The sequence below is a fragment of the Tasmannia lanceolata genome, unplaced genomic scaffold, assembly GCF_043159265.1.
Source record: "Tasmannia lanceolata isolate RefF3 unplaced genomic scaffold, GAP_Taslan_0.1 ptg000012l, whole genome shotgun sequence".
NCBI lineage: Eukaryota > Viridiplantae > Streptophyta > Magnoliopsida > Canellales > Winteraceae > Tasmannia > Tasmannia lanceolata.
In genome coordinates this window covers 39,716,805-39,731,912 of record NW_027518689.1, presented here as the reverse complement: position 1 = coordinate 39,731,912, position 15,108 = coordinate 39,716,805, and the positions used below count along the sequence as shown (strand labels likewise).

General features: G+C 38.4%; 1 protein-coding gene and 1 long non-coding RNA gene across 3 annotated transcripts; one reads left to right on the top strand and one right to left on the bottom strand.

The window, feature by feature from the left end:
* Positions 1-360: 360 nt before the first annotated feature.
* On the top strand, positions 361-9,535 carry LOC143887335 (uncharacterized). 2 transcript variants are annotated; one of them, XR_013254134.1, is made up of 7 exons: positions 361-496; positions 2,429-2,486; positions 2,667-2,760; positions 3,030-3,154; positions 4,535-4,619; positions 9,030-9,105; positions 9,197-9,535. It is a non-coding gene; the product is annotated as an uncharacterized LOC143887335 (long non-coding RNA). The 2 variants fall into 2 exon arrangements; XR_013254136.1 differs by lacking the exon at positions 2,667-2,760.
* Positions 9,536-11,251: 1,716 nt separating this feature from the next.
* Positions 11,252-12,178, bottom strand: LOC143887334 (RING/U-box superfamily protein). The gene has a single exon (XM_077391434.1). The coding sequence runs from the start codon at positions 12,169-12,171 to the stop codon at positions 11,536-11,538; it is 636 nt and encodes a 211-aa protein (XP_077247549.1). The 5' UTR covers positions 12,172-12,178; the 3' UTR covers positions 11,252-11,535.
* Positions 12,179-15,108: the final 2,930 nt, after the last annotated feature.

Genomic DNA, 15,108 nt, shown 5'->3' with positions numbered 1-15,108 from the left:
TGTTTTTTGTGGGCCCCACTGTTTTTTTTTGCTCACATTCCCACATAGGCATCCACCATATAAAAACTATGTAACTGAACTGAAGAATAAATTTATGTTAAAATTTAAGCACATTTCTAGCTTCAATGAGAAATGTGTTCAGTTGAAATCAGGTTTTAAACACATGTCGGAATTGGAAATCGAGATTCGGGTCGGGTCAGGTTGCCCAACACCTCAACCCGATTTCCAATTCGGGTTGATTTTTCCCAACCCGATTTTGAGAAAAACCCAACCCAACCCAACCCAACCCAAATTCGGGTTCAACCCGACCCAAGTTGCACCCCTAAAAAAACTCATGAAACATTGCAGAATCCTCTCTCTCTCTCTCTCTCTCTCTCTCTCGGGATTACAAATTTTCCCGAAAACAATTCAGTAGCCTTTTTTCTGAAGTTTCGATGAATCTAGCTGGTTTTCTATCGATGCGCATTAGGGTTCCTAAACCCTAGTTTGTCTCATTGTACGATTCTCTCCATTTTCTTTGCTGATACTGTTAGTTAAAGGAGCGACGCATTTTCTATTCTTTTTGTGTGTGTGTGTGTGTTGTTAAATTAGTAGATTGCTTTCTAAAATAATTCGGCTCAATCGTTCTTTTGTTTCTAGCTTGGTATAAAGGAGGGAAGAATCTGGAAATTTAGGGACAAACATTTATGCAGAGAAACTACCAAAGAGAAGTGGAAATTAAATAATAAAAGAGAATGATCAAAGATGTAGACTACGCACAGTTCTTTGGTGTATCACTGCTTACGGTTCTTCCTTTATATCTGAGATAGTACACTGCCTCAATAATTGAATGGGTGAAATTTAAATTTCACAGTAAAAGGAATTGGCATTTTCTTCATCTCTCATTGGATTACTCACTCAATTGCTCAGTTCTCAGTTCTCAATTTCCATGAACAGTTTTATATACAATGACATTCTTTTGCAAAATAAAACTCTTCCATGGATTTGTTTTTTTTTTCCCCCTTTCCCACCCTCTTTGCACCTGTGTTAGCTTCGGCGAGTATGGTTTTTCTGTTGATTAATAAAGGAAAAATTACATTTACACCCCCTCTAACACATACACTTCTACCCCTGTGGTTCTAAACGTGACAACTACACCCCCTGTGGTTTCATTGGTTTTTTTTTACAGCCATGACCAAAATGCCCTCTTCTTCTCCAACTGAAAATTAGGTTTTTCAGACTTGAAAACTAAAAATTAGGGTTTGATTCAAACCCTTGTTTATTTATCAATATAAACCGTCGATTTGGGAGTTTTATTTGTCTTCATTCACACAATTATCATGATTTGCACATAAACCCTAATATTTTAGGGCTTTGTTTTTTGTTTTTATCGATGTCTTTTTCTTGAAATGTGGGTTTGATGCAGCCATGGCGTGGGGTTTCATTGTCTGTGGTGGAGGTGACAGCGGTGGCCAGAGATGGCGACGGCAGCCGAAGGTGGCGGTGGCCGGAGGTTAAACTGACGGACCGTTGACGGAGGGGGTGTACTTGTCACGTTTTGAAACCTCAGGGGTGTACTTGTCACGTTTAGAACCACAGGGGTAGAAGTGTATGTGTCAGAAACTAGAGGGCGTGTAAATGTAATTTTCCCATTAATAAAACTCAATTGTTCGAAAAATGGCATTTCTTTGCTGATTAATTCCGTTGTTCTGAATAAATTCTTTTTCATTGAGATTAAACTGAAATCATAAAATATCGAACTAGGCATAAACACCAGATTCAGACTGTTATGCCCATTATCCATCAATAGATCCTGTAGAGCCCAAGGAAGTCGGGGTCTATGGCTAACACACTAAATATCCTACTATTATTATTTCGTTATCTTTATGAACTTTTTTTAGCCATTCAAAAAAATGAACTTACTTTTTATCATTTTCTTCTTTCATTAATATGCTGATCATCCTACTCTAAAGCCCTTTCTTGCTTACTAATAAAGTGATAGGTTGAAATTACTTTTCCCGTGATTCGAAAATATCTCCTACAATTCATTGATCTTTAGGAATGTATTTTATCTGTAATTACTTTTGCCTTTGTTGCTCCATTTTTCTGGCCAATCAATTGTCAAATGTGAATTTTATGCCTGGAGTTGGCAGTTATTTCTTGATATATTGAAACTACAACAATTTCTTTTGCAAGGAGCTCTCAATTGTGGATATACATGTGATCTGATGATTAGTGTCTGTTACTCTGTTTTAAATGGAATACCTGATGATTAGAGCCTGTTACTCTGTTTTAGATGGAACATAACAATGCATCGTCTTTTTTGCAATTCATTTCATTTTATTTTTCTTGTAAAACAAAACATCTGGTACTTAAAGTCTGGTTACCATACTCAATATGCCTGAGTGTTTAGTTTTTTAAATCTATAACAATGATTTCCTCTATGTAGGGTGAAACAATAAACCCCCCCTTGCATTCGGTTGTTGATATAGGACTTCCTTTGCAATGTGAGTAATATGTTTTTTCCTTTCTCTTCTCGTATTTACATAAGCCCTTTCCAAATAACTACTTCTCTTTTGAAGATTGTCAAGCGCATTGATACACTCTCAATGCATCTATTTGTTGGAAATACTGAAATAGCTATAGTCCATAAATGATAGTTGCCTCCCAATTTATATGTCATGCAGGTATGGGCGGATTGGTGTGGCTATTATGACATGTATGATCTATACTGTTATGCAGCTCCCATCCTATTCAACGATTTCATAGTTCTCATAGATGGTACCAAGTTACTAACTGCTTAAATAAGTTAAACGATGTCTTGCTCCAAACGGAATATATCCCTATTAATTTGAGGCCTAATTGGATGCACCCAAAAATAGTTTTCTATTGTGATTTTTTTTTGTCAAGCACATCCAATATTAAATATTGCAAGACAGGTTGGGGTGAAAGTTGGGCTGGGTTTTGCATGAATAAAGCCCATATGTGTAAAATTTAAAATGCAAACTCATCCCAAAAACAAGTTGGCTTCAAGAGACTTTTCATTGCAGGATACTGGTCGGATATTTCTGGTCTATTTGGTGGGTGCGAATTTTCATTGCCATGGTGGGCCCACAGGAGAGTGGTCCAGGTCCTGCTAACTTCACAGAGATGCGATTAATCAGGAGTGTCTCGTGTAAGTGTATTAGAATTCTCAATAAAAGAATGTCACCAGATATAGGTTATTGCCTCTTGTACAATGTTACTATAATACAAATTGCAGTCTGTTGTCCTGGCATAGATTTTCATGGGTATTTTTGGTAGTTAAAATGTAGCAGCAGCGCTGAGTTTTTCAAAATTCAAAAGCATTACATTTTCTTCCCATGGATTTGCTCGAAATCGGCAAGGTTTGATTGCATGACTTGAGCTTCATTTTAACCGGGTTTTGATCGTGTACAAGTGGGAACTTCTTGAATTGGTGGCTTTGGATGGATGGAAATGATTTTGGATTTGGGGATGGTAGGAGATCAGTAGCTAGTCTTAAGAGCTCTGAATTGAGATTCCATGCAATCTAGAAAGATTAAATTGAGTTGGGTTGTGGAGAGATGAGTGAGTTTATAGAGAGATGAGTGAGAATCAAATAGAGTTCAAGAACTCGTGGATGAGTTGTAGGATTGATCTCAATATGCTCGGCAATTGTTGATTGCCTGAAGGTAGAGGAGCCACAAAACCATCCATTTATGGAATCAGCTATAGCTTTCATTAATAAATAAAATGCAGCTACATTTTTAAAAAAGACTTTTTAAAATAGACTTGGAAAGAATTGGATCTTCATATTTGCAGTTCTTTAAGAAACAAAAAGGTTGGAAAGGACAAGGAGAAATGGATCTTTGATAAGCCTTTAGTCGTTACTAATGGATCTTTGATAAGCCTTTAGTCATTACTTTAGTCCTTAGTCCTTACATGACGATATAAACAAGAAAATTGGAATGAGCTCTACTTATGGTAACTTATCATTGTAAATAACATATCATGATGTTAACTGTGTTGCTTATGTCAAATGTACAAGGTTTCAAGATTTGGTTTTGATATGCATTTCAGTCATTATAGAAACGGAAACTTGTCAGTTTTGAATGGAAAGTTCGGTGAAAATCTTGTAAAATCACGGAAACATATGGAAATATACCCAAATAATGGATATTTAAAACGAAATTTCAGGAATTGCTAGAACAAGTACAAATATGCACTAAAAAAACCATTAAATAAGTTCAGAAACCACCCATAATGGGTTGTCAACATCAAACACCTAGTAACATGCGATGTCACACTTGTCTGATTATCCGGTATGTACTATATTTTACATGTAATTCATTTAAATATTTATACATAATACATATAACATATTTCACATGCAATTAATATGCATATAATTATGTATCTCAATTAATATGCTTGTCAATGACAATGACGGTCCCTATGACCGTGTTCTTTTTTTGTTTCTCCATTATATATACAACTTGCTAGTCTTTCTTCCTTGTGTATGAACTTATAATTTATCTGTTTCTACTGAATCCAGGGCAGAAGAGGAACTTGTTGACCCGAAAAAATATCTTGAGCAGGTTAGCAAGCCAAAGTGTGTGAGATTTTGGCTTGAATATAAGGTAATTTCTGGCAAATTTGATCTTCAATTGTTTCATCCAGTGCCACCATGATTGTTTTTTTTTTTTTCTTATTATCACAATATGTAGCTTAACATGCTACGACACTTCAATTGTTTGCCATGCAATTTAATTGCTCTAACTGTATATACAAAGTGGTAAACATTAGAATCTTTTACTGACACAAATCCTAAAACGAAAGTAAAAAATGGAGAAACACAGAAGCAGCATCATTTCAAAAAAGAGGGAATACAAAAGGTCAAAAGGATGCCACCACGAGCAGGAATTTACTGTGAACATGTGGTATAAAATTCCATAAAGATGGGAGGTGTTGTTTAAACTGTGGCTCGGCTTCTTTTTAGAAAAAATAAAAAAATAAAAATTCATGCATGGCTTACAAACATTATTGAGTTGGGGTTGTCATATTTGGATAGCAAATAAGAAATCGTGGGTTTCCAAAATCTTGTAAGAATAGCAAATTGATGCCATTTTTTAGGGTTTTTTCGGTTTCTACGGTTTTGGCTCCGATTTTTTCGTATCTCACAACCTCCATCTCCATCTCCATCTCCCTCTCTCGGTCTCTTGATCTCCTGCCAATGTATGGACTATGTTTGTTTTGGATTTTGAGAACTGATTGTGTCTATAACTCTGATCGTTTTGGGTTTTGAAAACCGATTAGTACAAGGCTTAGGGAGTGAAGGCCCTGCTTGATTTGGATTTTGAGAACCGATTTGGGAGTCCCAAACCGATTTGAGTCAGATTCACAATCTGTTCTCAAAGTCTCAAAGAGTCTTGGAATCACAATCGGTTCTCAGAATCCCGGACGAAGATTTTGGTTACTCTCAAGCACTTTTGTAAATTCCGTTTCGTCCGTTTCGGACGAAACGTTTCGGTTTTGGCTGAAAACCGGAACGAAACGACGAAAATTTCGCTGAGTTCCGGATTTCGGTCCATTCCGGAAATTTCGGCCGAAATTGACCCAAATTTAACGAAATTTACCGAAAAGTTTCGAACGAAATTTTCATTTTGGTGGCCAAAATGAAATGGCCACCAAAACAAAATTTACAACATTGCTTTCAAGTCCTGAACAGCCCTAGATCTAGCTAAGAAAATCAGCTACTCAAAAGGGATCAAGCCATTCAAGAGAGTCATATTATGAATACAGTTTCTACAAGTACAAGCATCTAATTGTGATGCAAGTGTATGAGAACGCCACACTTGCATTTTTTTGCGAGGTTCTGATATTTACGGTTGTCTGCATTTTTTTGGATAACACCACACCCTCTACATTCAAGATGAAAACATCTTCGTATGTGTGTGCATTGTTTGGATAACACTACACCCTACACATTCAAGTTGAAAACTTCTTTACAGGTGTCTGCATTGTTTGGATAATTAGTGTCTTCTTTACAAGTTAATTAGTGTCTTAATTGGTTTTAGTCAAACCAGTGCCTTTGGGAGTGTTAGAAATCCAATAGTGATGAATTATTTTGATGGATGTATTTTTTTTTTGAAATGGTTTGATGGATGTATTTTGATTTTCAATATACTCACATTCTTCTAAAAAAGCCATATTTATGGAACCCATATACTGTGGTGTTTACCATTGCAAAAAAAGTGTGCGCGAAAAGTACACCCAAAGTCTTATCCTCATGAAATTTCTACCAAATTCATCTGCATTGAAAGAAAAAATGACACCAAGACACATAGAACAAGTTAGCAAGCAAAACAAGAAACGGTTGCTAGACACAAAGACACCCGTAGTGAGCCCAAAACTCAAAATTGGACTCAAAATTAATTACTGCTTGTATTTACTTTTTTGGATATGGAGGTATGGTGATATGTCAGCGTTAGTGAAAGATTGTTTTGAGAGAATAGCTGGTAAAGTTATTTGGAAACCTCTTTTTAGGAGGAATTTCTTTGATAAAGAAATGCCTTCGGTGCTCAGATTCTTCCAGGTCCTTGAAAAGACTTACATCAGTTTATCAGGGGTGGATAAAAGGCTTTGGGTTTTAGATTCTTCCGGTTTCTTTTCAGTCAAGTCTTTTATAAGGGCCTGGTTCCTTATCAGGAAAATCCAATGGCAGCAAGGGTGTGGAAAATCAAGGCTCCTCCAAGAGTTTGTTTCTTCGGCTGGCCAGCGATATGCTGTCGGATCCAAACGGTGGACTTTCTGAGAAAGACGAAACTGCTAATTATTGATCATTGTGCTTTGTGTATAGAATCAGGGGAGTCGGTGGATCACATTTTCATTCACTGCAAAGTTGGCCGTGAGGTATGGGGCATGATTTTAGCAAGGTTTGGAATGGATTGAGTTTTTCCTTCCGCTCTTAAAGATTTATTTGAAGGTTGGTCCTGTAATTCATGGAGGAAAAAAGGAAAGGTTTTATGGTGGCTCTCATTGATGGCCACATTGTGGGTTCTGTGGATCGAAAGGAATAATAGAGTTTTCGAAGGTAAAGCTAAATCTTCTTATTTCTGTTTATCAAGGCCATTGCGTTAACTATCTCATGGGCTAGGGCTCTTCCGCTTTTCCAATTTGTTTCGACTTTCGAACTGTGGGAGGGTTGGAAAGTAGTTTGTAATAGTAAGGAAAATGTTGATGTTATTATTCAGGCCTGGCGTCCTCCCCCTGATGGGCTCTTAAAGTTAAATTTCGATGGCTCTAGTTTGGGTAATCCTGGCCCAGCTAGGATAGGGGGTGTCTTGAGAGACTGCGCCGGAGAGGTCATTAAGGCTTATTCCGGTCCGATCGGAACAGCAGATTCGAGTGAAGCATAGGTAAGAGCAGTTCATCAAGGCTTTTTGTGTATGGAAAGGAATAGGTTAGGCAGTTGCATTGTAGAGGGTGATTCGCTTAATGTTATAAGATGGCTCATGGGCTCTTTGATTCCTCCGTGTAGATTTCTTCATTTCTTTGATGAGATAAAAGACATATCGGAAGGGCTTTCGGTTTTATATCAGCATGTGAGAAGATCTGCTAATGCTATTGCAGATAAGTTGGCAAAAGATGGAGTTTCTAAGCAGGTTTTAGAGTTTTTTTATTTTTTACCGCCCTAATTGTATAATTGCAGGATTGTCTCTGTTTGCTTGGTTTGTATCTGTGTCTTTGTACTTGAAGGGGGACCTTCTCAGTCTTCTTTTTAATGAATCCTGTTACCATTCAAAAAAAGAAAGAAAAGAAGGTATGGTGATATGTCCCCCACTCCCCCTCTTTGTACTCTACTACTCTTTTTTCATATAAAATAAAATTGAAGGCACCAGCTCGGGTTCCTAGAATCCTAGATAAATTCAGGGTAATTTTTTTATTTTTTCTTTATTTGTAAAAATAAAATTCTCTGCCCCCTGGAGTAAATTCCTGGCTCCGCCCCTTCCTATGGTTGATCTTAGCATCACACTTTGATCCTCAGGACGTCGCATCCATGGCTGCATGAGTAAGCAGAGTTTTTATTTTTATTTATCATAATCTGTCGTCCAGAAGTGGCCAAAGGCCTTATATATATAGAACCTTGGACTAAAGACCAACTACTGTAAACTGACTAAAGCATGAACTCTTTAATAGCACAGACTGTTATTCTGATTCACGTAAGCCTTGGACACTTAAGAGTAAACTCCATATGACAATAGGACTCTAATAAGAAAGAACATTTAAAAATTTTGTAACACTTGATGAGCCCTACTTTTATGAGGTGTTGACTTATAAATGACTTTAAAAAAAAAAAAAATGAAAGTTATAAATGATTTGAAACCAAAAATACCCCCTCTCTCCCACTTAACTTAAAAGGGATTAAATAACACTCTAAAACTAAATAAGAGACTCTTTAAGTTTTAACACTAATGATCGACCCTATCTTCCTAGTTAAGTGAAGGGTAGGTCTCATCCCCTTAAACAAAGCTGGGGACCTATATTTTTGTAGGTGAGCTGGGATTGATCCTACAACCTCGGTTGTGACATGGTGCAATCTCTAATTTGAGTTGCAGGCTTATTTTCTTGAATCTCGTAGGCTGTTGGAGTTGCTAAATTTCAATCCTTGCTAGGTGGGATGCTATCTTACACCAGCAAGACATCGAAAAATTCTACTGAATGTCCAGCACAATTTTTGTGTTATCATAATTTAATCGTGTTTTTAAATATTTTAATGAAACATTTAATGCTCCTTTTTTCCACACTCACAACCTTACCTTATCAAACGATGAAATAGAAGTAAATATCTAAGAAGTCCTGGAATCAAGGCTTATTTTATTTTATTTGAAGTTTTGGGGTATCTTGATGTAGGCGGAGCCAGTTGTTGTCTTGGTTGTTCTATGGGGAAAATGTGCATGATTTTCTATACCCTCTGGAGTATGCCTACATAATAAATATTCTTTATGGTTCTTAAGTTGTCTCATTTTTCTACTGGCATGTGCGAAAAGGATCCAAGGTGATACAACTGGCAACAAACACTGTACCGGGCAGTACTTCAATTACTGGCGTTGCATTGACAGAGAAGTAAGTACACAGTTTCAATGCTAAATGGTTGCTAATTCTCAGTGTTTTGATTTTTGAACCATCTTCTGAAACTGCCTTTCTTGAAATGCAGGTTGCAAAGAAGCTCTTTCAATTGCTAAAATGATTGTACAGGGACTTTCATAGGTTAGTAATGTTTCCTTCTGCAGTCCTCAAAGTAGCCATGGTTGTATAGTTCTGCTCCTCCCCAACAGGTTTTTGCTGTTGGAAGAGACTTCTGTTCATGTTTCTGTCCCAAGACACCCCAGGTTAAACCAATAAAAAGCGAATTTTGGGTATCAGAGTCTGCTACTTGTATGCTTGTGATCATGTTCCATGATAAGAAAATAAGAAGAGTGAAAACGGTTGTGATTTTGTATTTATGGTATCTAGTGCACATAAAAAATCGACCATCTATAACCGTTTCCTGTAATATGAGACAATTTGTTTTGACGCCGCGAGTCTCTGTTCACTTCACTGGTTCAGTTGGAATTGGCTGGTCTGAGCTTATCATCTTAAGTGGACACTCTAGCCCTGTTAGAATTGTGAATTTTTTTCTTTTCAAAATTTAGACGGAGTGATATGATTTTTGTTAGTTTAGAGGGATAGTATAAAAAATTGAAGGTCCTAAGTAAAAATTGAATAGGGTTGGTTCAAGTTATCTTTTTTTGTGTATAATAAAGGTGGGAACTTTTAGAAATATTTTTCTTTTCGAGAAATTTCCTGCAATCCAAAGATAAAACCTTTGCTTTGACAAAGAGTTTTATAATCATAAATTTTCAATGCTAAAAATATTACTTTGCTTTGGACAGTATTGTCTTGTTTTCCATGGAGGCTGCACTCTAGTCCTTAGGGACTGTATCAGTAATAGATAATTCTTAGGGACGTTTTAGTATTTATCTCGCTAGGAGGGAACTAATCGGCAAAAATCCCTAAAGGAAATTTCCTAACAAAATCTGTTACCAATGAAGACGAACATTTTACCATAGGTTTCTGTTGTATCAATATTTTCTTGTGTGATTCCTATTGAAGCATAGACTTAGGTAGACCTGGCAAAAAGTGACCCGGCCCGTCAAAACTGGGCCGGGCCGGGTGGACCCCGGATGCCTGTGGAGAAGTGCAAAAGGCTTTATTTTGGCACTTTTGACTTTTTTTCCTTAATTGTCATAATTTTTGCTTTTTTTCTGTAGTTTTTTCAGTAATTGTCATAGGACATTCTTTTGGTTTTTTTTCTTATTTTTTCTACTTTGCTACCATTTTTTCGTAATTTCTCATTTAAAACTTAGCACCCATGATTATTATTTATTGCTATTATATATTTGTAGCCAACTTTTCACAAATTATACTTCTGCCAATCTTTGCAGTTTGCACCACGTCGACAATAAGACAAATCTCTCAAACAGTGAACATAAATGGTCGGCGAAGGTGGCTAGCAAATCCCCATACAAACAAAAAAAATCTTAAAAAATATGTCAAAAATCCGGGTGACCCGCAGGTCGACCCGGCCCATACGGGCCGGGATGCGGGTCCAAGCTTAGTGACCCGTAAAATTTTCCAGGTCTTTTTTACCCGGCCCGCCCATTTGCCAGGTCTAGACTCAAGTGGGTGCAAGGAATTGATTTTGAAAGACTCATTCATTATAGAGAGGAAATCACCTAGATTTTGTGAAATAATATGGCATTCGTATACCATATGAGTCACATCTCTTGCAACTTTGGATGTGGGCTTTGTACCTTAGTGGGGCTCTCTTCACTCTAAAGACTTGTTGCAGGCCCACTAAGTGCTCAACGCTGAGTCTTTAAGAGGTGCTGACAAGGAAAGGGCCCACCTCTCTCTCTTTCTCTCTCTAGGTGCTTTCACAGTCAGCTTCCCCTTATTCGAATCTCTATTAGCTAATTAATCCCTGATTTGTTCTTTTTCTTTAGTTGGTTAGACACAAACCAATCTTACATTTGCTGATGCTCCCATTGGTTCAGTTCTTTTATGTCACCTTTTACCACTCGATGTTATTGGCAGTTGCAATTCCCATTGAGTTGTAGGAGCCAATGAGGGGGGGGAGATACCAAGACAAATGGTGGAAATACCACCCACCTTATGATACATAACTGTTACGAAATGATATCCACACACTTGTTTAGAAAGTGGCACTGCACTTCATCAATCACTTGAGAATTGGCTACAAAGTTTAAGAGAGAGAGAGAGGGGGGAGGGGGGATAAATTACCTTTTCATATTATACAATTGACTTGGGGCAAAGGACTTGTAGAGTGTATACACAAACAATATAAGGAGGGCAATATAAAGAGGGAAATGATATATTCGCCTCCCTTTTCTTACCCGGGCGACCCCCTTGTTGTGCAAAATGAGTAGTGATAAATACACTAGAGGGTGTGGCCCGGGGAAGAAAAGGGGCGAAAATATCACTTCCCTATAATTAGCAAATACCCCTATAATTAATTAACAAGCCTTCAGGGTCTAGTGGTGCAATTGCCACCTGCTCAGCTGGCCTCGCTTCCCCACAGCCAGCAATCTTCTTACACGTGTCAAGTAAGCATTGCCTACACGTGGGGCACGATGAGTTGGCCACAAGCCACCTGTCAATGCATCTGACGTGGAACCCATGATTGCACTTAGGCAAAACCCTAACCCTCTCTCCCTGAACAAACTCCGATAGGCAGATGGCACAGTCCGAATCCAAGCCCGGTAGCTTCAAGCTCAGGGAATAGCTTAGAGTGAGGAAGGTCTTTAGGGCTTTCCTCTTGATTCCGGTATGGGCCAGCCGGGTCGTTACCTGATCCCCAGACTGGACAGGGGTCCGGGTTGAGCACCTTAGTGCACACCTTACGATTGAATTTAGCCCGAGAGCACAAATTAGGGCGCATAGAAGGACGGCTAGGATCATGACCACGTGGGCATCAAAGCCAGTATAAGGCCCTAATGTGTCATGACTAGGTGAAGCAGCCTTCATGTTAGTGAGAGGGGTGTGTAGTAATAATCTTCTTGAATAGATTTTTAAGAAAGGAGAAGAAGAAGAAGAAGAAGAAGAAGAAGAAGAAGAAGAAGAAGACATGGTTAAAAGTGGGTGCAATTGGAAGGAGGTGGTTGAGAATGGTGATACTATTTATAGGGAAAAGGAGAAAAGGGTTGTTTTAGCTTTTTGAGTTAAATATGGTTTTGGGTTCAATAATTAAGCTAAACATTTTGGGAATATTCAAGGCATGCATCATGGGTACTTAAACAAAGATTAATTAGCAGTTACCTCTAAACACCATTCTCACTAATGCTTGGCTTGGCTTGGCTTGGGTGAGCTTTCGAAGAGAATGGGCTTCTAAACTGGGCTTAGATGGCCCATCAAGAAAGTCTGTAAGTAGAGTTGTTGGTGGGCCTTGTTTAGAGTTTGCCCCCCCTCAATCAATTGATCCTATCCCTTTGATCCATTAAGAATGAGATGTGCATTCGGCATGTGACCAAGATCATGTGGGCCCATTATAAGCTGACTCAAAAAGTACTATGATGGGCACCTATTCTGATGATCTGATTGGCATGGGGACCAACAAATGAACGGCTTAAACCATCTTGATTAGGTGGGCCCAACTTATAAATTTTCGTATATGGATTTTAGTAACGGTTTACAAGGATCCAGCAGCCAACACGTGAATTAGTAGCGGCTTAGGCTCGACTCATGAGCCACCAAGTCATTAGTCATAACTAAACTTGCCATTAGAGTCCATAGTAAATTTCCCCTGATTTGGAGCCTCCACTCAAAACCGCATTTCTATCTTTTTGTGGGCCCACCCACTTTGGACGCATACGAGACTGCCACGTATTAACACTTTTGTCTCGGCTCATGAGGAGGTCCGTGCGCTCCTGTGGGCCCACTCGTCCCAAAAGGCCAAAAGGCACTGATAATTCCATGACATGGAAAGCAGAAGAGGAAAAATATCTGGCACGTGGAATATAAATGAAGTGAAATTAAAAAATTGTTCTTCTACCTAAAGGACAAACAAAATCGGTAAATAGATACATGGACTGAGTTAACTCATTAATTTTATCCGACTCAACTCCTTTTAAAAAAAACGAGTCACAAATTTTAGTATTCAAGTCTAATTGAGTTTGGGTCACTGAAACAAGCGTGTCTGATTTACATCTCGTCTCGTATCCTATGATCTGCACCATCCAATTCACCACAATATGGATTAGCAATATCTCGGCAATCATGTAGATCAAACCGCGGATGGGGTTCTGAAAATTGAGGAATAAGTTTCACAAAAAATAGGAAACGGGTTTGTTATGGTCTTTTTTTAGAAGCGAAAAATGGGTGTCGGCCATTTTATAGATAACTGACATAGGACCCAAAACGATTTTCCTTGTAACTATTATCACATGAGGAGTGATAGATGCATGGGCGCCCTGGCATAAAGAGCTGGAAAAGGGCCCTTGATTGGATACGCGTCATTAAGTGTAACCGAATTTACTTTCTCAACCTATTTAAAAAGATTATCGAAAATGATGTGGATCCAATCAAGTGACCCTTTCGGCACTTTTTACAAGGGCACCCTTCCATCTATCATTCCTCTCTTCACATATATTTCTCAACCTTGAAAAACAATTCCTTGGAATATTTGTGGGGCTAGTTGTGCATATAGTTAGTAAAAAATGATATGGCAAAGGGTGGGGAAATTTTAATATGGTATTGGCCCCAATCAATGTAGTGGAAAACGGTCAAATAAATGAAAGCATGAAAATACACATTTAATACGTTTAAAATTGTCAAAAAAAAAAAAAAAAAAAATAGTATATGTAAAATTGGTTAAAAAAAAACACTTAACATGTTTAAAACATGTTTTAAACTTTAAAAGGGCATTGCTAGCGTCCATTGCAAAGGGCATTTCACGGCTGGTCAGTCTCATGTTAGACCAGCCACCTCAATTAACAACGTGGTTGGTTTGACATACGACAAACCAGCAGCAAAATGCCTTTTGCCATGGACCCTAGCAAATCACACGTTAAAAAACAGATGCATTTTCGTTGTAAAAAGTTTTAAACGAAGTATTTTTTTTGTCCCCAAAGCTTGAGAGGGGAGAATGAAAAAACTCCTAAAAATAAGGAAAACAAAATACCAATTGTTTTTACTTTTTGTCACTTTTTTCAAGGATTACTGATGCTCTCTCCACGTACTCCTACCACCTCACCTCAAGTACTCTTCTCCCTCCTCCTACTACTGTGCTCCACTCACGCACTTGGGCCCACGATTATTCCATGGAATAATTTTTCATGGTTACCAAATATGGCCTAAACTTCACCCAATGCGAGTGTAAGAGCCTTCTATAATTTATCGTAAAGGGAGGCTTTCTACGTCAACTTTGTTGGTATCCAAAGAAGGCCCTTACTGAGGAAGTTTCTACCGAGTCAGCCCACTCAGGCACGAGTCACCAACCCCAACACCCCACGTCGAGTCACCCTTCATTTGATTTGAGCCGTGCTAAGCCATGACGTTCTCCACCACAACCGATTCTCTTGCCTCCAAAAAATCTATGTAATAAATACAAGGGATCTCTCTCCACTCAGTAGAATACATAATATGTCTACGTGTAAGCCACATAATTATAGAGAAGTGCTATTATTTGCCCCCTTTTTTTCCCTGGGCCAGCCCACTCCAGTGTATTTGTGACTACCCTTTTACACTGCTAGTGGGTGGCCCAAGGAAGGAAAAGAGGCAAATATATCATTTCCCTAAATTTTCTTATTTGTTAAAGGTTTGACTAAGTACGGTGAGATCACATTAGAGTGTTGTACGGCATACTGGGTCCCAGCTTTGATTTATCCAAACCTTTCATTATGAGATCCATTGATCTAAACGGTTTGGATCATTCTCCGAGCATAATGAATCCTCACCAAGTTGAGGATAGGAGGAAGCCCCAATCAGGGATTTCCAGAGCCTGGAAGACACGAATTCTTGTGGTAGTTGCATTCGGGCTCCTTGGCCTGCTATAAGCCACATGTTCTC